This window comes from Takifugu flavidus, chromosome 1, assembly GCF_003711565.1.
Source record: "Takifugu flavidus isolate HTHZ2018 chromosome 1, ASM371156v2, whole genome shotgun sequence".
In the NCBI taxonomy this organism is placed as follows: Eukaryota; Metazoa; Chordata; class Actinopteri; order Tetraodontiformes; family Tetraodontidae; genus Takifugu; species Takifugu flavidus.
The window spans coordinates 12,335,505-12,358,269 of NC_079520.1; the positions used below are offsets into that span (position 1 = coordinate 12,335,505).

General features: G+C 42.4%; 3 protein-coding genes across 3 annotated transcripts; 1 reads left to right on the forward strand and 2 right to left on the reverse strand.

The window, feature by feature from the left end:
* Positions 1–1,808: 1,808 nt before the first annotated feature.
* On the reverse strand, positions 1,809–5,810 carry tmem182a (transmembrane protein 182a). Its single transcript, XM_057051738.1, has 5 exons — positions 5,448–5,810; positions 4,496–4,619; positions 3,739–3,837; positions 3,513–3,650; positions 1,809–3,254 (listed from the first exon to the last, which is right to left on the reverse strand). Exons 1-5 carry the CDS (start codon positions 5,601–5,603, stop codon positions 3,028–3,030), a joined length of 744 nt encoding a protein of 247 aa, XP_056907718.1. The 5' UTR covers positions 5,604–5,810; the 3' UTR covers positions 1,809–3,027.
* Positions 5,811–7,365: 1,555 nt separating this feature from the next.
* mfsd9 (major facilitator superfamily domain containing 9) lies at positions 7,366–13,896 on the forward strand. The gene is made up of 6 exons (XM_057051582.1): positions 7,366–7,817; positions 8,540–8,627; positions 9,160–9,203; positions 9,922–10,051; positions 11,962–12,171; positions 12,245–13,896. Exons 1-6 carry the CDS (start codon positions 7,725–7,727, stop codon positions 13,096–13,098), a joined length of 1,419 nt encoding a protein of 472 aa, XP_056907562.1. The 5' UTR covers positions 7,366–7,724; the 3' UTR covers positions 13,099–13,896.
* Positions 13,897–14,092: 196 nt separating this feature from the next.
* slc9a2 (solute carrier family 9 member 2) lies at positions 14,093–22,050 on the reverse strand. The gene is made up of 13 exons (XM_057051391.1): positions 21,537–22,050; positions 20,597–20,811; positions 20,270–20,518; positions 18,507–18,757; positions 18,207–18,424; positions 17,897–18,096; positions 17,594–17,683; positions 17,446–17,516; positions 16,969–17,136; positions 16,764–16,890; positions 15,742–15,858; positions 15,493–15,580; positions 14,093–14,981 (listed from the first exon to the last, which is right to left on the reverse strand). Exons 1-13 carry the CDS (start codon positions 21,799–21,801, stop codon positions 14,566–14,568), a joined length of 2,475 nt encoding a protein of 824 aa, XP_056907371.1. The 5' UTR covers positions 21,802–22,050; the 3' UTR covers positions 14,093–14,565.
* Positions 22,051–22,765: the final 715 nt, after the last annotated feature.

The window sequence follows — 22,765 nt, forward strand, 5'->3', positions numbered from 1 at the left end:
GCGTTGCACTTCCAACAGCACGGTTTTTCTATTAAAAACAATAAGCAGATGTTTTGGAGGTAAGTACAAATAGTTAAGGATTTTTTCCCCCCTGAAATTTCGTAAATCTGCATATTTTAGCTTTTTATTTTGTCCCTGATTTTCATTATTCCTGCTCTGCTAGCTGAAGGTCAGCTAATAATTCTCAGGCCACCTCCTCCTGTGACCATTCCTCGGTTTTCCACCAGATTATGAGAACTTCTTTGCTGGAACAGATTAGCAAATCCTGCTGGAAACTGGGCCAGTTTAAATTCTTTCAGGGAGCAAACCATAACGTTTGTGTCTTGCCAGACGAGTATTGCAAATGCTCAACAATCATATTCAATGTTCTTTTTATTGTGCCGTCCACCCTCTTGCTCTGTGTTTTTGTTGGGTTGAATGTTTCATATTACCGGACTGTCCAGTGGGGCCTCGGGCTTTTTTCTGGGCTCTTCGTACCCATCTCTTTTCAAAGTTATATCGCTTTTGTTTGTTTCACTTTTCAACTATCATGTATGCTTTGAGGTTTTCCCCCCAATTTGTAGGTTGGACACAACTTTAGTTTTTTAACACATTCATCTACGTTGACATGTTGATCTGTTTAGATTTCTCCTGTTTTTCTTCTTTTTCACTTTAAATCAGTTCAGTTGAGTGTTGTTGTGGGTCCTTATTGCAGCTGGGTTGTGTAATAATTTTACTGTCTTGGACATCGCTTAATACATTTCTCCATTCATATCACTCAGAAATGCTCCTATTTTAAAACCAGATATCTCATCAGTGCTTCCCGATCCTCCCTTCTCTTCCTCCTCTGCAAGTGTTACCCTCTCATCCTCTATCCTCCTTCATCCGCTATTCTCCTCCTCACCTCCTGCTGCACTCCATCTCTCTGTTGAGCACAGGTATTTGTTTAGGAATCTCTCAGTGGAAATTATACTCCATCTCCGGCGCTCCCTATCAACACACAATTATCACGGGCAATCATGCAGAACAGCACTGAATTCAGCCGAGACTCTGATGACATTGCTGGCTGCAAGGCCCGGCTTCCACTGGAGATAGAGCCCTCCACACCACTGACTCTCTCTCTCTTTCTCTCTCTCTCTCACACACACACACACGCGCGCACACAAACCCACACACTTGTAAATAATGAACTTTTTTCCATTTAAACCAGGAAGTCCACCACAGAAAAAGTCTCTTTACGAGCTTCTGTGAACTGCTTAATGTGCCGTGGTTTATAGTGGGTTTCTCAGTGGCTTGACTCATGCTGCTAATCTCACAACTTGGGTGACGAATTGGACATATAAGGACTTTTGTCAGCATCTCCACTTTCAACCTGTCCCGATAAAAGGAGAGTCCAACAAACTCATCAGAGCCTTCCATATTTTCCTTTTTCTTCTGCAATCTTGCACATATCAGAGATGCATTTCCTGTATATGAACCTCAAATTGTAGAGTTAATACAGACATATGAGAATTGGCACAGGGGTCCATTCAGATCCTGATCAAATGCTCCACTCATGAGTGAAATTACCATCCGCCTGTCTGTCAAGGTGTGAATACTTTCATCTCCACATTCTGACTCTGAAGCTGTGATTACTCCTTGAAGCACAGGCTCGGAGCAGACGAGCTCAGGGAGCAGCGCTGCACTAGTGCCCTCTAGTGGGGGAGAGTTCAAGCGTTTGTACGTTTATTTGACAGACGCCACAAAGACAAATCTAACAAAACAAAACAAATGTTCATTAAAAAAAAGTAATTATAATAAAAGAAAAAAAAAGGAAAAATTAAACAAGACTTTAAAACCAGGTGATTTATTCCATTATACCAGCATCTCTCTTATACACAATAAAAACATTCAACAGTACAGGCAGTGTCTTCTTCTTCTATTAAAAATAAAAGACTAAACTCAACACTGTATGGACCCCGCTAACAAGTGTTGTCTGAAATCACATCATTAGTCATCTCGAAACAAAACAGCATCTCACCAAAACCATGATTGTGTTTTCTTTGTATTCCCAAACCAGCAGATGTCCACTGTCCACTGTCTCCAGCGACATGAAACATGGACGCTAACCTTTAACATAAGATGTGTTTGGGTCTGCTGTGACCCTCTTCAAGTTAAAATGTGCGTGTGTATATATAAATATACACACACATTTTGTTGGGACAAGGCTTCATCATAACCTCCACAACAACGCAGCAGCAGTTCACTGAAATGTCGGAGGTATCTCGGCGTTAAAATTTATCATTGGGCTTAGACATCCCAGCCCTTTTTGCCATAGCGTATATTTTATTTATTTATTTTTGCATTATGCCCTGGACTCCCAGCTTTCAGATAGAATTTAATGTTTTGTTTTCTGTAATAAAATGTCAAACAGCATCCTAACAAGCAACAGTTACTAACCCTCACCCCCCCCCCCCCCCCCCCCACCCCCAAACCACCATATTGTACTTATTCTATTAGAGAATTTAACTTTTTTGTAGTAAGAATGAGCTTTTAACAGACTTACACTGTTCTCACATTCTGCTGCATTGCACAGCAGAGAGGATGATCATGATCTATTATTATAGTTATTATCTATTCCAGAGAATCACTCCCACCCTCCACAGGTTGGTGCAACAGCCTCCTGCAGTGAGGAAGCTTCAGCTTGTGGGTCTGATGGCACAGATCTCTCTTGAGCTGTAGACAGAAGTGACTATACACATTGCGCAATCTCAAGATTGCTGTCAGCAACTGTTAATCCTTTCTGTTTATAACGTGCTATTTTTCAAAGTAGGCCTGTTTGAACAGCTTTTCCTTTTCCCATTGTGGACCTAAGGTTCTCCTGTCTTATAACATATGTGGTGTAATTAGATTTCTGAAAAGTGACATTTTAGTCTGAAGAAAGCAAATTATTGCTAAATTTAAGTTGGCAGGAACGCAAGTATTAAAGATATGGGAATAAAAAATGAAAAAGAAATAAGTCGTATTCCACACGTGTCAAGCTTTAAATTGACGGGTTGCTGACTGACATCAGCGATAATGAATCTGGATGGTTCGACCAATGAGGAGGAAGAGGAGGCCGGCTAGGAGGCAGAAGAAGATGCCAACAGGCGCGAACATGAAAGAGAGTCCGTAGGTGAAGGACAGCTGGAAGCCTGGACACACTGTGGAGCGCTGGTGGTCCACGTACACGTCCACTACATCCAAGACCTGCAGCCACAGCACGTACATCACCACCACACACAGCAGGAAAAGACCTGGACCCAAAATGGCAGAGACATGTGCTAAGCATTCCATAACTATCACTGGAAATCCAAAACAGAGTGGAAAAGAATAACTGTAACGGGTAGAAATACATTAGATTACCAGTAAATGCAGGCCAGCCTGAAGCAAACATCCCCGTATGTCTGAACTTTCACACCATATAAACTGATACATATAATAGGACCTAACTGTCTTATATGAGAGTGGACTTGTGTTCTTTACAACAGTTGGTGAAGCGCCTTCATTCGTACCTGACACCAGGAAGAGGCCTCCTCCTGTCTTATACAGTCGAGGGCTGGTGAAAGGAGCAGCGCAGATGATGATGAACCCAGCGAGCACCACAGTAGCCACACCAAGGAGCATAAAGATGCTCCAGAAGCCTCTATAAACTGGATGATAGAAGTGTTGCCTCATTAAATCACAGCTGTTAGATCACAAATGAACATGCGGCGCTTCCTTCTGTAAAGAGGGGCTTACTTATGGCAGACTCATACTCGGTGGCGTTGTGGGTCTGATGGGACACAGGAAATGGAAACAGGTAGGAGTGAATGCACACTTTGGAGTGAGGCTGGTTCGCTGCAGAGAGATGGTATAAATAAATAAATGTGAAATTCAACAGACGCTCACAAGTTTGCCCAGTGCCAGAGGCCGTCTCCCACAATGACACAGCATTCACAATCCCCATCGGAATATAGATGACACATGATCACCTGACCAGCGACCAGAATAACATCACATGGCAGGGTGCCTTGATGATCACATGAGATGGACCAACCCACCCCCTCCAACACACACACACACACACACACACACACACACACACACACACAAACAAGACCAAAGCAGCCAATGAAACGCTGATGAAGCAAATATCAGCACTGAGGACAGTAACATCATTGTGATCATCTAGTCTGAAGAGAATAACGAATTTTCTCCTTTTACACTTACGATCCCTTTAGATCTGCACATCAGGAAGGCCTTATCTTTTCACGTTTAAATTAAGTTATGGTGAATTTCGTGCTTCTGTATGAGGCGCTTTATTCTGCTAGCTGTGAAAGACTTTCTGGTAAAATAGGAATTTGTCATACAAGTTTCTTAAAATATTCTCATGCTGGCGTGTTGCATGTATAACGCAAAAAATTTGTGTTCATAATGAATTAAATTTAAATAATTATAAAGCAGTGTGAGTCAGAGTCAGCAGAATTCCTCATGACTCAAGGAGTGTCCGTCTTACTGAACCAGAGCCTCCACAGCAGAGTGTCGTCGGCCACGTCGCCTCCAAATGAACACCTCCAGAAGAAGCCCTCGTGATACAGGGTGACGTCATTGGTGTTGTTCTGCAGCAGCACATCTCCAGCCTGGAGGACGAACAGCAGCACAGTCGGACGTCCACGTCATGATGGTGTCATATGAAAACATTGAAAACATACAGACGGGTAATATTCCTGTCATCTACATCTACCCAACACACACACACACACACACACACACACACACACACAGCAGCTGTGCCGTCAGGTCAAAGGTGGAGCTGAGCAGGCATCTCTGGCCTCAGAAAGGCTCCGTTTGGTGCAGGTTAACAGGTTCACGTTCCGTGTTGTTAATTAAAACCAAGAAAGTGACGAAAATCCGTCCCAGATAATCTTTAAAACTCAAACAATGTTAATAAAATGGTGGCTGCTATGGCAAAACAATTAATAAAACATAATTATTCTATATTGTTTGTTTGTACTACTGTATGTGAGCCCACTTGGATTTTTATTGTAAAGTGTCTCGTGTCGATTTCATGAGAAGTTAGACATCTTCCAGTCAGTGATATTTAATACGGTGCCATTCCACTGGGACTACTGGTATTTGTACTTCTGCCATTGAGCCACATGCTAGAGGAAAGCTATGCCCTAATCACTGCATAGCTGCACACGCATTACATTAAACATATCTGATTACACAAAGATGTCCTGCATGGATGTCTCCCCACCCGTAGTGACAGAACGGTTGGAACAACTGAAGACTTAAGTCCAGAATGTCAACGCAGATTTGAGGTTCTAGACTGTAGCCTCAAAATACACTTAGAATGAAAAGTATTGTAACAGCATTTTTTTTTTGTTTTTTTTTTAAATGTTTCTGTCACAACCTCTGTCACCTCTGTCAAACTGAAACCATTTAACGCTCATTGTAACACTCACCTTAATGGTCACACCCAGGTCAACAGGTCTGCTGGGGTTTGGGTGGCAGCTCTCTGAGGCCAGCAGCCAGTAATCTGTTCCAAAGGAGAGTAGAATGAACACAGCTGCCAAAGCCCCAAAGAGCCCTGCGAAAAACAACGCCACGCTCAGCTTCATGGTCCAGGGCTGACTCTGACGCTACTGGATGCTCACGCTCACTCTGGCTTTCCCTTTCCACACAGTGTGCATGTGACAAGCAGACACACAAACAGTCACAGCTGCACAACAATGCACTCAGTATGTTATGTCCCAGGTGGCAAACGCCTGTTTACTGAAGCCTCCCTGCTCGCCTGCCTTCTGTCTGCGTTATGGGAGGACAGATTGGACCACATGACTTTTCTGGAGACTGCTGGGGTCCGTGACCAGCCAACCCCCTGGGCTATTTCTGGGGGTCTGATTGTGGCTGCACCTCTCCACTGGGGGACTGAGTGTTTGTAGCAGTTGGAGGGTGTGGAGGGAGACGCTCAGTGCAGAAATAAACCCCACCGGCAACTGGACACCTTCCGTTGGCCCGGGAATGTCGGGGCCGGGAGACCAGAAGGGCAGAAGAGCAGGGAAGAGTCCCCACCACACATACACACACACACATACTTATTGCAACAAGAATTACCCTTAAAGCAGCTTCAAAACATCAGATTCACAAGAAAAAAGTCACTGTTCAGCGAAACCATTGTGACTTGTCTCTATATGACACGTAAACGGTCACACAAACATCAGGTTAGATGTGGTTATAGTGGCTGTGCTGGTAAAAAAGGCACAAGACCTGATTAAAACTCAGCTTCTTCGATTATTTTACTGTTGGAATGATGACAATGTGGGCTTTTATTAGCACGAACTGGACATATTTAGCGGTGGAGCTACATGTAGACGCTGTCATATTTACACAGCGATGTGACCCTCCCCAGTTCCAGGGACTCCACCTCTGTATGTCTGTGACAAGATCAAAGATTAACAAATACTACTTCTTAGCACTAACACTTCCATCACGGCTGAGAAGGTATAGAAAAATAGGTGAGGGTTTTTAATACATGTTAAAATCAATTTTTTGTCAAAACATTCATTATAAATTAGTAATGTTAGTATATCATTGCTTTGATCTGAATTCTAATAACACATTTCAACACAATGGAACTAAAGGAAAACGACAAAACAGTAAACTTATAAATAACCATACATGACTGTGCACGGGTGCCATGATTAGAATTTACAGTAATTTCATAGAGAGATGTTTTTGGTCAAATTTCAGGCTTTCAGATTGTTCTTGCTGTGTCCTTTTTTTAATGAGCAGTGTTTAGTCAAGGCATTATTTTGAGTCTTTTAAATGATTAAAAAAATCTTTGAAAGAAAATAATTTTCATTAGCCAACTAATTATGAATTTTAAAAACAATGAAGATGGCGTTCGGCTCTAATAATTATATAATTACTGTAAGCATACAGAATTTGTATTGATAAATTGTAAAACTTTGTGATCCCCACTTTGTCCAGCAGGCGGAGACACACAAAGGAGTTATTCGTGTCTCTTCTTCTTCTAATAATAATAATAATAATAACAATAATAGGTCGTCCAGCAAGCCCAGTGATTGTAATTATAAATAAACAGAAGTTGAGTAAATGGAGTAAAGGAAAATATATAGGGAATAATATAATTTGGGAAACAATAATTTAGACAGACCGCATTCAAACAGATCTATGACCTCAATTATAATAATTGTAATAATACATAAGAAGCGCATTGTAATTGAATCCCACTGCGCTGTTTGGTTCCACATAAAGGCTTCAGTAAAACTGTGCATGGAAGAAACGACAGGATTATTGTCTAATTAAAGGTGCGTCCGTCGAACTGTGAAGTTTATCTGATAATCAAAGCCGGTGTTATTATCAAAGAGAACTTCCTGGTTCCGTGCACGTCACTGGATGATACCATCTCTTCTTGGAACAGGGGAGTCAGAGCAAACGGCGAACCGGCTCAAGTCATGCGGGATTTAAACCCTCGGGTTGTCAGAAGAACGTAAACCGGGTGGGAGTTATTGCAAACATCGGCTTCAGCAGCCGCCCCCTCTCATTTTGTGTTTGTGGAAACGGTTAAAGCAGATTCGAACGTCCCCTCCCCCTGTCGGACACAGCTCCGCTCCAGCGTGTCTTCTGGTCGGCTGTCATTTTCATGCATGTTACAGTAAAGCGGCGTTGTCGACTCCGCGCGGGCTCGTCCGGGTCCATGGTGCAGTCTCAGCTGGAGGATGAACAACCACCGATGCCGGCAAAGTGCAATACTTCTGAAGACAAGAGGACACAAAGCCATCATATGGTGTGTCTATGTGGTGGGCTTTATGGTGAGTAGGCTGCAGATGGACTTTCCCAAGCAAAATTCATTGTGTCCGGAAATACTAATAATAGTTAAAAGGAGGCGTGCTTTTGTCCTTAAGAAGCTTGTCCCTAATTACTAGTTTTTAAGATTTATTTTGATTTCCATTCACTACTCTTACACTAAATAGGCAGAAAAAGATACACTGTTGTGATTTGTGTGTTTTTTCAGGGTGGCATTTAGGTTTTTTTTATTGTTGTTTTTTTTTTTTTTAAGATGAAAGCGTAAATGAATTCATGCATCTGAGTGCAATGGGTCAATGTACTGTTACCAAGGGGAAGAGGCGCGTTCAGGTTGTTTTGACAGCTCTTGGGTGGATCCAGTCATCTCATTAAAGCAAAACTGTCAGCGAAACATGTTGCAAAGTGGAACGGTGCGTCTTTGAATTAGAGAAAACATTGTGAACCTCCCGACCTTGATTAAATCACAGTTAATACCAAGCAAGATAACATAACGTCACAATTTAGATGGGAACAAATGTTTTCATAATAGCCGACCTGCTGTCATGCCTTAGAAATTTAGAACACTGTATGAATTCCTGTCTGAGATCAAACAGGAGCTGGAGCCAGGTCTGAACCTCGCTGTAAAGGCTGGCTGGGATTATTGCAGCCAGGGTCAAATGTCATCTCTTTTTTTCTTCATTTGTGCTGAGAGTTTTCTGGTGTAGCTCCTATTTTGTTTCTGTTTCAGGACCTGTTTGGGGTGAGCATGATTGTCCCCCTCCTGAGCCATCATGTGAAAGCTCTCGGAGCGAGTCCCACTGTCGCTGGAATCGTAGGTAAGTCGTTTCTGCAGCTCAACTTTAGACTTCCTACTCAAACAGTCGGAAAGCTCTGGCCAAACGATGCTTAGCAAATAATCACAGCGGCTGCCTTCAATAAAGTTTTTGTGAGTTTGCCATGAAAGCTCATAACTGTTAACAGATTGCTGTCATTAGCCAATCCCCACATTCTAGTTTATGCTCAGAATAATACCAAATAAATAAATGACCAAATTAGATAACCGACCAATACATGTTTTGCATCTGGTTCTTGTTTTTTAAGTACTTAATATCATAAATATCATCCCAATAGTTATTTATGTAGTGCAGAAATTAAATTTTGAACGTGTTCCCAAGCTAGACCGTGGATTCAATAAGCAGTGCCGCAGCATCTCATTCATCGGTGCTGTGTTATTATCATCTTTGATTGATGGTGTTTATTAGATGTGTTTATCTCATATCTTTGATCTCATGTTGTATTTCTTGGTATTTTAAACATGATTTTTTATCAAACCTATGCTTTACTTTTCATGATACAAAATCATTGCAGGATCAACATATGGGATCTTGCAGCTCTTCTCAAGCACAATAGTCGTAAGTATTCTGTCTGTTTCCAACTCCTGGAACGGTTGCATTCCACGATGTGCCTGGTATTTTGTGAAAACAATACACAGTCACACAGTTTACACTGTCTGTTTTAGGCTGGTTGTAGGTGCACAATACTCCTAGTATCCAGGCACTGAAAGCTGTTTTTCTGCATGAAAATGAATAATAAAGCATCAGTAGTAAAGAATATTCAGGTTTTTTTTTTTTTTAAAGTAGTCAAAAAGAAGCATTGTAGTGTAAAAACACACAATCCAAAAATCCCCAACGTCTGCTAAAAGACTTGTGTCTTGACTGCCTGCAAATCTGGAAATTGATTCAATACTCAGGGGTCATGCGACAAATTTACCAGATAAAGACCCATCTGTTGATTCCCCACGTGTAGAGTGGCTGTATTCCGATAATTAAAGGAATAATGTGGACATCTGTGTCTATGTTCATACTGCCATGTTACACCAGAACGTTCACTCAATTTGGCGCTTCTCGTAGTGTGACAGAGAGAAAGTCTAAATGTAATAAAGGTGTTAGGCTCCATTAACAGCCCTGTTTGGAATAAAGGGAAAACCAGGGTTTTAAAAATTCTACTGCTGTGAGGAGAACGTGTTTGGATTCTAATATAAAGCAGAATTCCTTTTTAAAAATAATCTCTGAATGTTTTCAATGGAATTGAAAATTCAACTGTGCGTCATGTCTTGTGTCTAATTGTCAGGGCAGTTGGAGTGATGTGGTGGGACGCCGCTACTCTCTGCTCACATGTCTGCTGTCGAGCGCCCTAGGATACATCCTTCTTGGGATGTCGACCAGCATCACTCTGTTTGTCCTTGCACGCATACCTGTAGGTAAGTCCCAAACTGTTCAGGATACACGTCCGGGGGTCCTGCTTCGGACCGTGATCAGTCACAGACGCAAAAATGGAGCAGGACAAAGTGCAAAGCTCTGCTGGGAAAATCGGCATTAATGTCTGGGTTGTACTCTGGGATCACGTTCATCGCAGCACTTCTGAGTTTCTACAGCTTTATCCTTTCCCCAAAGGTCCCTCGATGTGTTGACTCAAGAATATCAGAATCAGAATCAGAGTACTTTATTGATCCCTTTAGGGGGTGTCCATTAGGGAAATTAGCATCTCCCCAAAGAAACGTACAGCACTGTACAAAGTTACCCACCACCATTACACACCATAAAAACCAATTAAAGATAATAAAAATAGAATAAAATAAGAAATAAAATAGAATAAATTAAAAATAGAATATAAATATAAATATAAAACTATAAAAATGTAAATAAATGAACTGAATGAATGAATGAACTGAATGAATGGATGTCCCAGTATTATTAGATCAGACACATGTGACATGACACCTACAGTAACTTCTGGGTGATGTTTTTTTCCACTGTTCTTGACTGAATTGGATTGACCTTTGTTGTTTTCCTGGATTTCTCTTTTGCATATTCACAGGTTTACTAGTGAGGTCTTTGGTGAATTGACTGGAGACCTCCAGTGCTTAGCTACCCGTCCCCTCTAGCCATGCGTGCTCAGGCTCTTCTCCCATCCAACCCGTCTGTGACTCAACTGTCTAATTGACGACTTTATGCTTTCCTGAAAACTCTTGATGTCGGTTCTCCTCTTCATTATTTAATTTGCTGTTTTAAACTGACAGTTCACTGGGGAGTCTGTTTAATCTCAAACAGCTGGTGGTTTAAATATTTAATCAATTGTCATTTCACTGACTTTGGAATAGTGAACGACCTAAAACATGAGAGAAACAAATGAGGCAAAGACAACAGCTTTAAGTTTTACTTGCAGCAAGGAGGACGGAGAGATGTGCTCAGTTCCAGATCTCCAACACGTCCTGAGGCACACCTCCCGCCATCCTTCTATTATTGAGATTAGGAGGTCCCCAGTTACACAGAATTCAAATGTGCCTAAGGGGGGGGCACAAGATAGGTCCCATACAAAGCAAAGACTGTAAATCATAATGGTGAGATTATATGTAGGTCTTCACTGATTTGATTATCTTGGCTCGCACACAGCACATTCTTAAATATCAGACAGACCTCCTGCCTCATGTTCTCCAGTCACTTCCTTACGGCAGCTGCATTTCTGTTGCTCTTCAACAGAGGGGTACGAGTTCACACACCAAGCATCACGAACATTAAGCATTAACAAATAATAAGAAACGTTAAGTAATGAGAAACAATATAAGAAGAATAAAGAATATAACAAGGTAAAAGCAAAGAAGAGATAACTTTATTATAATGATTCTAACATATAGTGAGTGGCTGTTGGATCAAGGCAACTAAACAAGCACATAAATATGCATTTAACTGCAGATATTGGAAAAGTCATCTTTTATATTGTTTATTTAATATTTCATTTGTTTTGTAGAATTTTAATTTTATTTAGCAAAGTTTTTTTAATTGCTCTTATTACATTACAGGAGAATTCTAGGTAGAGGAATTATTTGAACTTCGAGCTGCTGTGATTTATTTATTTATTTGATCTGAATACTCAATTTTCTTGTCTTTTTAAAAATATTTAATGCAACATTTAGTACTGTTTGAGACTGACCTTTTTTCATGACGTCAACACAGACCCATCATTCTCACTGAAAAGCAAACAAGTAAACGGGAACATAAGATCCTTACCAGTATATAGATGAACATTAATTAAATGTTAAACATGAAAAGGTATAGAAATGCATGTGCACATGGGAACTTTAGAAATGTTGTGCCTTGTTTTCTGTTGTAGGACTGTTCAAGCACTCGCTGTCCATCTGCAGAGCTCTCTTGTCTGACCTGGTGTCGGAGTCAGAGCGCCCCCTGGTGATGGGACACTTTAATGCAGCGTCTAGTGTTGGATTCATTCTGGGCCCTGTGGTGGGTGGCTACCTCACAGAGCACGAAGGGGGTTTTTATACCTCCTCCTTTACCTGTGCAGCTATCTTCATTATCAATGCAGGTGGGTAAAGTGAATGAGTAAAATCTATCTTGTGAAAAGGCTGAATTCCAAATTCATGTGTTTATCATTCCAGGGCTGGTGTGGATGCTACCATGGAGTGAGGCACTCATTCCCTGCAATGACACAAATGCCAGCAATGACACAAGTAAACTGTGTCATGACAATAACTGCAGTAAGCTGATTCGCAACGGCTCTCGTGCAAATAGTCTCCATCCAATGTTTGAAGCTGAACCAGGCTCAAGAGCTTCCCTGAATAAGAAGGGTGACCTGAGGTGGTGGGAGATGCCTCTGCTTGAGCCTATCTGGAGACAACTATCCTCTGTGTGCTCCAAGATCCATGTTGTGGCCTCTTGTGACATGTGGGACCTGTTCCTGGTGCGTCTTTTGATGGCCATCGCTATCATGCTCTATTATAGCAACTTCTCTCTAGCGATGGAAGAGCGTTTTTTTCTCAAACCAAAGGTAACTGGTTATCTAATCAGTTACAGCAGCACCTTAGGGGCTCTGTCTGGATTCCTGGTAGGGCCCGTAACCCAGCTTTATGGGAACAACATGCCGGCTCTGCTGCTTCATTCCACCGTTCTCACCTGCTCGCTGATCTTCATGTACGCGACTGCTGCCAGCGTGTGGCAGGTGCTGCTCACCTCTACCTTTTTCTCCATTTCCACCAACATCGGACGGACATGTGTCACGGACCTGGAGCTTCAGAGAGGGGGGCTCCAGGCCAGCGGGACCCTGATCGGAGCCGGGCAGTCGGTTACATCAGTTGGCAGGATTGTAGCTCCTCTCCTCTCTGGTCTAACCCAGGAGTTTAGCCCATGTGGCCCCCCCAGTCTGGGAGTGATACTGGCTCTTGCAGCCGTGGGCTTATTGCTCATCAGGATCCCCAAATGGGACAAACGGGGGATAAAAGTAGCCACACACTGAGACTCTGAGTAGATTCTGGACATGGACGCAGCTCTACCAGACACAGAAGTGCTCTTGTACATTTGGCAGTTGCTCTCTGAAGGTGCACCACAGACATCTAGCAACACCTTTCAAATATCTCCAATACAACCTTTTCATTGTTATTGACTATGGAGGAGTAACTGCATCTTCAGGGCTCAAGTGGTGAGATGTTGTTTGGGGAAAAGTTTATTGTCACCACACTTGTTCCGACAGAAACTGGATCTAACGTTGTGACAGATTTAGTGGGGAAAAAGGCACATATTTTTTATTGTCATTAATAAATCACTGCAGTTGCCCCGTGGTTGCCATCAACCTGCTGAAGATACACGACTTGTCAACATGCTGACAGATACACACAACAGGAGGTGATCCTTCCTCCATTTAAAGCAATAAGTAGCACAAAATCTTCCATCAGCCTGTTTTTTATCTACCAAACAGTTAAAACTTAATTGCATTGAATTTCTGTGTGCATTTTTCTTCCTTATAGGTGCACTGATTGGGGTTGTAATCACTTTTGGATTATGTTTTGATTAGGATTCTATAGATCGCCCATTTTTAAAGGGTTATATTATTGCAAAAATTAAGCTACATGCTACATGAAGACACCGTTAGGTGGCCCTGCTGACTGGACTAAATGATTACTGTAATAGTTCCTGTTTGACTCTTTTGTAAAAACATAGCTATATTGTACCGTTTATTATATGTGATAATTCACATCTGGATTAAGATTGTTTAAGTAAAATCAATTTAAACAATTATAAATCTGTCCTTCTGCAACATGGTTCTGTTTTCCTTTGAAACGCCATCGGGCACAGTTTTGATCTGCAGAGCTGCTGTTATATTAAACTATCCAAAACTTTTAGAGTTTTGTTGAGTTGCTGGACACATTCACGCACAGCTGACGGTGAGAGTCTGCACCTTCTGCTCAGACTGTTATCAGACATGGACCAGTGGAAGAGGAGCATAACACAGGTTCTTTCGTGGGGCAGGTCCTACCTGGGAGTACCGGCCGAGTTAATATAATTGCTTTGTAACAGTTGTCCAGAACATTACGATTTATTACAAAGGACTAAAAAATGAAGTGGGCTTCAGCAAGGGAGCTCCATCAGTGGAAGACATATAAAACACTTCCTGCACACTCCACACACGTCATTCTTCATATTAAACATGGCATATATAAACCTCTCACAACAGGCAACCAAATAAAATAACAAATATGCATTTACTAAGAAATTATTACTTAAAATTGCATCTAAAACCACAAATGTTAGTAGGTCAAATAACTACTGACGCAGACAGATTTAACGAGTGAGCCGTGGTTTTAACGAGGCTGTCCATGTGTCCATTTTGGCTCAAGTTTTCACATCTACTAAGACATGAACAGAAACACGGAGCTGTCGGCGATCCTGAGGTCGAGTCTGTGGCAGCCCAGCTGCTCTGTCAAGGCTACATTTTCTTTGGGTTCCACTGAGGCCGCCGGAGCAGAGGGTTTTGTGCTGCGCCGTCTCTGGCCTCAGCAGCCCAGGCTGGAGGTGGCGATGAAGCCTCCTCCTCATCTGCTTCTACTTCTTGATGCCCATTTCTCGGACGGTCAGCCGAGCCACTGTCATCAGCAGAGCGAAGGTGATGGTGAGGAGCGGGGAGGTGTGAATCACTGGAGGAGGACTTGGTCCTGGACGCCCCAGCTCCTGTCCTGTCTCTCTGGTTAGCTGTGCTTTCCTCCAGGGTGTTAACAGATGGCATCTCTCTGAGAGTGTCCAACCTCCGCAGAGGCATCATCGCTCTGGAGGAGTGGCGAGCAGGCTGCCCAAACCGTGAGCGGGTAGAGGGGTAGGCCACCTCAGACATGGTCTCCTGTTGATCTGGACAAAAATAAAACAATTTGATGATTCAAGTGGTATTCATACAGAATATTTATCCATATTTATATATATGCAGACACTCATCAGCCACAAATAGCTAATCAGCCAATTACATGACTGCTAATCAATGTGTTTGGGGAAGTTGCTTGCAAATCAGGTCATAATTTAATCATTACAGTCTTTCAGATATTAATATTCACCTCTTTGTTGTTATTGTGGGAAATATTTTGATTATATACAGCAGAGCGCCAGTATTACAGCCAAAGGTATCTTTCTTCAGATCTACTCTACCTAATAGCCACAAATAAAAGTCACTGCTATGATTTTGAGAGAAAAACATGCAGACCAGAAAGAGAGAGAGATGCTCCTGCTCTTGGAGAAGCCCTTTGGGGCGAATTGGGCATTTGGTCAGGATGCATCCCAGCCCCCGGAGATGTTTCATGTGTGTGCACGCTATTTTTATTAAGTAGTGTTGTATAAAACAGGGAGACTTTGTCTTAAAGAAGCTTACCTGCGTAGTTCGATCTCACAGAAGGAAACCTTGAATCCAGACTTTTCCCAGCAGGAAGGGAAAAGTATTTCTGAGATTTTGGCACCATCTGATATGACGGGAATTAAATATAAAAACACATACAAGAAATGAGAACAGCAAGCAGGAATGGCTCATATTAGGCTCACTGTCTGCCCCCATTCAATTTACTCTCACCGACTAGCTAAACCACGAAGGGCTACGGGAGATCGGATGAAGCTTCCTGCTTACCGACGTCTGAAAGCTGCCAGGCCGGAGGCTTCGCCGGATGGTGCTGTGGCGCCTGATCAGAATTTCTCTCGTCTGAATGTCATTGGGGAGGGCATGCTTGCCTCTGAATGCCACAGTCTAGACACAGAACAAAAGGGTCAAGATGCATCATTTCCTAAATGTCAAAGCAATACAACAAAACACAAACAGAATTTATCTCGGCCTTCAGTAATAATCAAACTGTCCAAATGTGGTCAGTGGTTCCTTCCATAGAAGTTTCAACTAACGTGTACATGCAATAAAAAATGTTCAGGTGGGGCTGAGGGCTTTGACCTCATCTCCAGTGTGGAGATGACAAAGACTCAGACTAATAGGCTGTTAAAATGCTTTGAGAGGAGACGGCATTCTTTACAGCTCAAGTTACAACAACCAAAACTGGACACACCTGTTTAGGCTGCAAAGACAAATCTCAGTTTGAGTCAGACTGGGACGTTAATGTCTTCAAAGGAATCGGAGGGACATAAACATCAAAGCTTGACTTCATATTTAATGGAGTAGGTTACACTTAGTGATGAGTTAAAAAGGGAACATTTGCGTTACTGCACTATTTGTGTGTGTGTGTGTGCGTGCGTTCGTGCGCGTGTGTGAAAAGTGAAAATAATCCCAGTAATAGAAGCAGATCCCAGCATTTATGCAGGTTCATCTATGATGTCATGTCTCCACCTGAGTGTGTGCTCATGCAAATCAGCAGGTTCAGTGGAACGTCACTCCCATGTTGTGGGAGGAAGCTTGTTTTTCAAAATATGGCTTTTAAAAAAAATCATAAACAATTGTGCCACGTATAAAATGAATGATGTTTTGTTCCTCCCAATGAAAAAATGCTTAGACTGTTTATTTGCTGTTCGAATGAATTCAGCTCTCTTAATCAAACTGTCATTTACTTAACATTAAGTAATAAGTGTTCTAGTCTGAGGAGTGTATTAATGTAACAAAAATCTATGATTAAACAACTGTTGCACAGCTGGCAGATGAATGATTCTCACCCGTTGTCTGATCTTGTACATGTTCTTGGACAGAATGTTATGCATGTTCCTCAGGTCAGAGGCCAGGAACTTCTTCTTGGGTTTAGTAGTTGAAATAGTTGGAGTAGGTGAGTTTTTCTTCTCCTCACTATAAGACAAATGGTGGACAGATATGAATATAAACCAAAGCAACAAAATAAACAATGATAGGACAAAAGTGACATACTAGAGCGAGACAATGGACGGGGCAGCACTGATGTCTCCAGCTACCGTGTCCAGGATCTCCATGGCATTCTGCAGTTCCAGCTTCTTATACAGAGCCACAATACTGGACTCAGCACGGCTGTCTCGGATCAGGATCCTCCGCAGAAATCGATTATTAAAAATCATAAATCTGAAATATGAAAAAGGGTGTCAAAAACATAAAACAGAATATAATAACTTGTGCTAGCTCATTATTAATGCAGAAATATAGGATCGAATTATATATATCTTATTTTTTATCAAATGCAAGTTTAGACTCTTAAGATGAAGTAGCTGAACAAGACTCCGGTCTGACTGGCTGTCACGACTCCCACACAGCAAACAATAGCACTGTCAAACGAAACCACGCGGAGAGAAACTGGGGCCTAAAACTACCACCTCGCTTTAATTCCTCTGCACTCAAACCAGTTTGGATTACAATAAACTGTCTTTGTCTCACTTGTCCTTCCAGTAATGGCGGCTCCACTGTCCACAGAGGTCCTCTATGCCAGCTATGGTGTGCTCCATGAGCTGAGAGCAAAGACAAGTCAACACTGCACGACAACACATGGGATCATATTTACAGCACGCCGACGCCTCTGACTTACCCTGCAGTGAATCTCAACATTGATGGTGTCGAGATTGCGATTGGTTCTGCGAACATTGATGAACTCAATCAGCGGCCGAATGCTGATGCCCTGCAGATAAACATTTGCACGTGAGGCCGATGTGTGATAAAAGGTTTCAATGAATGCCATGATTTCAACTATGAAAAACATGCCAATAAAAATGATAAATTTATTCAAAAATGATTTAATGTAAGCTTTTGAATATATATATATATCCATGGATCGTGACCATGGATATATATATATATATATATATATATATATATTTTATCCATGTTTTACCTGAAGAAAAACAGTGAAGAGGATGATGACGATGGTGGCGGTGACAAAAAGCTGCTTGCGGCCGATGTTTTCAGGAAGAGTGAAAGCCAAGGCGAAAGAAATTGCCCCTCGCAGGCCACCGTAGGCCAGACCAAACTGATCTTTCATGTTGAACGGGATGGTGCGGAACGGGTTAATGATCTGGGTCAGGACCAAGACACCTGGAGGGGGAATGGTGAAAACAACAAGGATGTTTCATCACAAATTGTAGGACTGAGGATTATTATCAGATTCTCGGCAGCTCGGGTAAACGCCACCATCCCTCGCTTACCCAGACCTCTCCACACAAAAGCAAAAAACAGTGTGAACAGGATGTAGGCCCAGTTCCACTCGTGCTCGGTTGTCACGGTGACAACCCCCAGGAAGAAGAAGATGAGCGTCTCGGAAATGGAGCCGAGCATCTTGACCACGTGGCGGATGGTTGTGCAGGAACGTTGGGAAACGTTCTCCTCTACGTAGTACTTCATGGTCAGAGCACAGGTCACGATCCTAGAACACCATGACACAGAGTTGTGTTTTTTTCTGTTTGACACTGATGCACGAGGGGCAGATCATTTTAAAATCCACTCACGCCATAATTGAGGAGATGGCAAAGAGCTCGGCCACCAGGTAGGCCAGGTAGCTGTACATAAATATGAAGAGCGGCTCGATTTCTCGGACCCTGGAGGTGAACCTTGTGGTAAAGGAGGCCGCGAAACCAAAAAGTATGCCGAAGCCCATCCCGCCCAGACCGACCACGAAAAACCTGGCCACTCCTAAGAAGACATCCACTGGCTCCACAACTGGCATCTCCGCCACAAAGGTGAACATGTTGTACAACACCTGAAACACACAAATCCACACGCGTGTACAACATACAGGTGCAGCTTTGTTTTCTGCAGCTGTCTAATTTTACTGTCTATCTCAGAGGAATGCAGCAACAGCTAGTTTTACTTCCAGTCTACATTTGATTATTCAATTTTAAAAATTGTTCCACCAATGAAGAACAGGGTTGGTACGTATATAAGTATTTGTATTATTATGCTGGATGCAACAGTTACGCCAGTGTTTACCCCAAAACTGGTAATATTAACAAACGTTAGAGCTGTCATCGAAAATTCAAGTAAGGTGTGAAAGATTACAGTCCCACAAAATATCACAGCTTAGAGATACTGATGCGAAATGGCATTATTTTATTCTGTTGTCTGACTGTTTCTTGAATTTGAATCCATGTTAACCCCCAAATCCCCAAGTTTTCAAACCTTTTGCGTGCTGAAAAGTTTTATCTGCACAATCCCCTTCAAACTGTAAAGAATAATGGGTTAAGAGCATTTCTAGTAAAAAAGCATAGCGTTGAGCTTTTTATGCAGCAGCTCTTTATTGTTAAATTAGAGCTAATGGGAAACAACTAGGATAACACATTTATGCTGCCAGTGCCAGATATTATATAAACGATTTACTCCTTAGCAAACAGAGAAAATATTATAGGTTTTATTGCACATTAAGCACAGTAATGCATGCATATATAAGATTAATTTCTCATAGTTTACAGATCTTACAAGTTGGACCATTTAGAGAGCCATGAATGTTGCGCAGGAATGGCTCCACCAGGATTTGTCCAGAACATTTAAACTTGCTAATGATGTAAATCTGTCACTATTGTTGCAGTTACATTTGTAACTTTGGGAATGAAACTGCAGAAACTCTGCCAAGCAATGAGCAATGACACTGCATAAATCTGATTTAGGAGGGTACCGAGGAACACGTGACACCTTTAACGATCCGGCCACGTCTGAGCGTGACGGGTGGCTGTAATCCTGTAGAACGGAGCTCTCCTCACAGACAACGCCAGGATGTTCCCCGACTACTGCATATGTTTTTGCTCAGCTCAGCTACTGGTCCTCTTCAAAAGGATCAGATAAAGGAGGGAGGGGGTCTTGTTCTGGCATGAGTGTAAGGTAATGCGTGTGTCGACTCCTCCCTCACAGTCAAATGCAACTGTGACCTCAGGAACTGGTTTTACAGGATCTAAGTAAACAAGCGCCAAAAAGGGCTCATATCCGCGCGCAGACACAAACAAGTGTTCCTCTTTTAAGAACATTCCCTCACTTTCATATTGGAATAACTCTTTAACTCTTTTTCAAAGGCCTGATGAGGACATTAAGCTCAATTTTACCCCACATCTGTTGGTTATTTCTACACTTCCTGCTGAGTTCTTATGTCAAAAACAAACAGTCTGTAATAGTAGCCCAGCATGTTTTCATAACAAAACTGTGGCGGCAAAAAGATGCCAGCACGTGAAAACAGGTCTCGGGATACTTTTCTAAATGGCTGCTAACCACAGTAAACACTCACCACGGTGACGGCGTCGTTGAAGAGACATTCGCCAAAGACCACGATGTAGAGCGCCTCGTTAACGGACACATCCTCAAACACGCTCAGCACCGCCACGGGGTCCACGGCCGAGATGATGCTGGCAAACAGCAGGTTCTCCTGCAGGTTGATGTCCTGCACGCCAAAGGCCTCAATCTGACATATGGCAAACAGAGACATGCCGATGCCGATGCTGTTCCACAGCGTCCCCACCACAGCGAACCACAGCACCTGCAAGCACGGAGACGGGGGTCACACGCGTGTCGACGCAGCAGAAAAGGAATCTGACTCGGGGGATCTGTGACGGACCGTGCCGATGTTCTCAAAGAAAGCCCTGGTGGGCATGAAGTAGCCCGCGTCCAGGACGATGGGGGGCAGCATGTAAAGGAAGAAGACACTGCTGGTGAGCACAGCAGGGGGCTCCTCGTGGACGGAGTGCATGATGCCTCCCACAATCAGCCCGATGCTGATGAGGAGACACGTTTCTGGCACCCAGATGGTGATCTTGTGGTACACATGGAACCCTGAGGAAAAAGTTGTGATGGATAAGAACTAATTACTACTTCAAGGAAAAGTACATTCAAGCTATTGCTGAAGTAAAAATGTGCAGCATTGGCTGGAATGCCACAGGTTTGCAGGTTTCAAATACCAATGATCTGAGAAGTGACAATGAATTTTGAAAAGGTCAAAGCAACCAAACGTTGTTGCTGGTTATAGCAAAAACATCCCAACAGACTGTTTGTTGTGATAATATGGGACACATTAACAATCCTCACCTACATTCTTTTCATTTAAATAAATAAATAGAAAATACTAATTAGATTTTTATTTCAGCCAAGAGCTCAATTATCTGTGTTTGGACATGTGGTCGATATTTGCAGTCGCCCACGGTGACTATCAAACTTCATGAACAACAAACACCACCTTCATTATTGATTGATAACAATTCCAGTCCCATGATAGTCAAATGATAATTATTAAAGGACTGTTAAGATTGCACAGCTTTTGTGTCGCCAGAAGTTTAAAAAGGTGCGACTGTCAACCTTTTGGATGGAGGAGAGGTGATAAAAGACAACATACCTTCATGCAGAACATGAAGTTAATTAGTGATAATCTAATAAACGTGTTTGTAAAAAGCTTTCTTGCTATTTTTCATCACTACTCGGTCCACAAGAGCTCACCTGCTGGCTCCCACCTTTTATTGACAATATTTTCGGTCTCACTAATAAAATCAGTTTAGGGTCCTCACCAATTTTTGCGAATGAAGCCAGCAGCATCCAAAGTGTGATCTCAAAAGGTATTTGTATTCTCGGGTAATCCATCGTGAACACCGGTAAATTTGCCTTTTCGGCGTCTGGAAAGGCCTGAGGGCCATTATCAGGCTTAACCGGTGGGAGGATGGTGACACTGGGACTGGGTTTTGCTGGGATTTCACCTCTGGAGCCATGGAGAAAGATTAAAAAGGTGAAGACGATTATAAAAAATCCAGTTTGACTGGGAAAACGCAATTCCATAGTGAGGAAAAAACGAATAAAATAATAGCGCGATAATCCAAATCAATATAAAAGTATCAATTAATCCATCCAACCGGCGGTGAGGAGAGAAGAACAAACTCAGCGCCTCCTGTAAAAGCTCATATTTGTGGTTTTCACAGCATCATCTGGTCTAAATGATCCATTGTGAAAGTCTGCTGACTTCTGTCCAGAGTTTGAGTTCCGGGTGAGGCTTCAATCTGCGTGAAACACACCTGAGAATCTACCTGGAGCGAGTTCGCGAGTTCCGATACGGGCTGGGCGCGGGCACGAGCGCGGATCTGATTGGCTGTTACCTGGAGCAGATGGGGAGGTGGGGGCGGGGCCTGTTCTGGCTCCACGCGAAGTTTCGGTGACACCAGTTTTTCTGACGGATGAAAGTTTCACTTAAATTTCAGTCTCTGAGTGATCAGAACTAATAAATTGATGCACCGGTTCTGTCCAACCGCACAAAGAATTTGCTCTTATTTTTATTAAAATGTAATTTTCAGGTTATATAACAAAATTAGAAAACAGGCCAATAACAAACCAAAGTACTTAAATGTCAATCGAACTAACTGGGATTAAAGGTAACACGAGCACAAACAAAGCACAATTATATATATTATTTAATTGCGTTTAGTGGTGGTCTGCAGACCTGTGGAATGAAAAAAATGACTTAAATAGTGGACAAGACATTAAAACACATCTTAATCGACTCCAGGTAAGTGACATGAATCATATTGGAAAGCTTCATAAAACTAGTTCTAAGACTTCGGGACTCACAGAATGAGCCACTTCCACGCCAGAGAAACGTTGGAACAATGGAGAAGCTTGTCAGGAGTGGCCAGCCAAGCAAAAGGACTCCGCTAACGCACATATGAAGCATGCAGGAAGCCACAAAAGAACCAACAACAACATCTGAAAAAGTACAGGCCTCACTTGTCTGAGTTAAACTGTTCTGGAC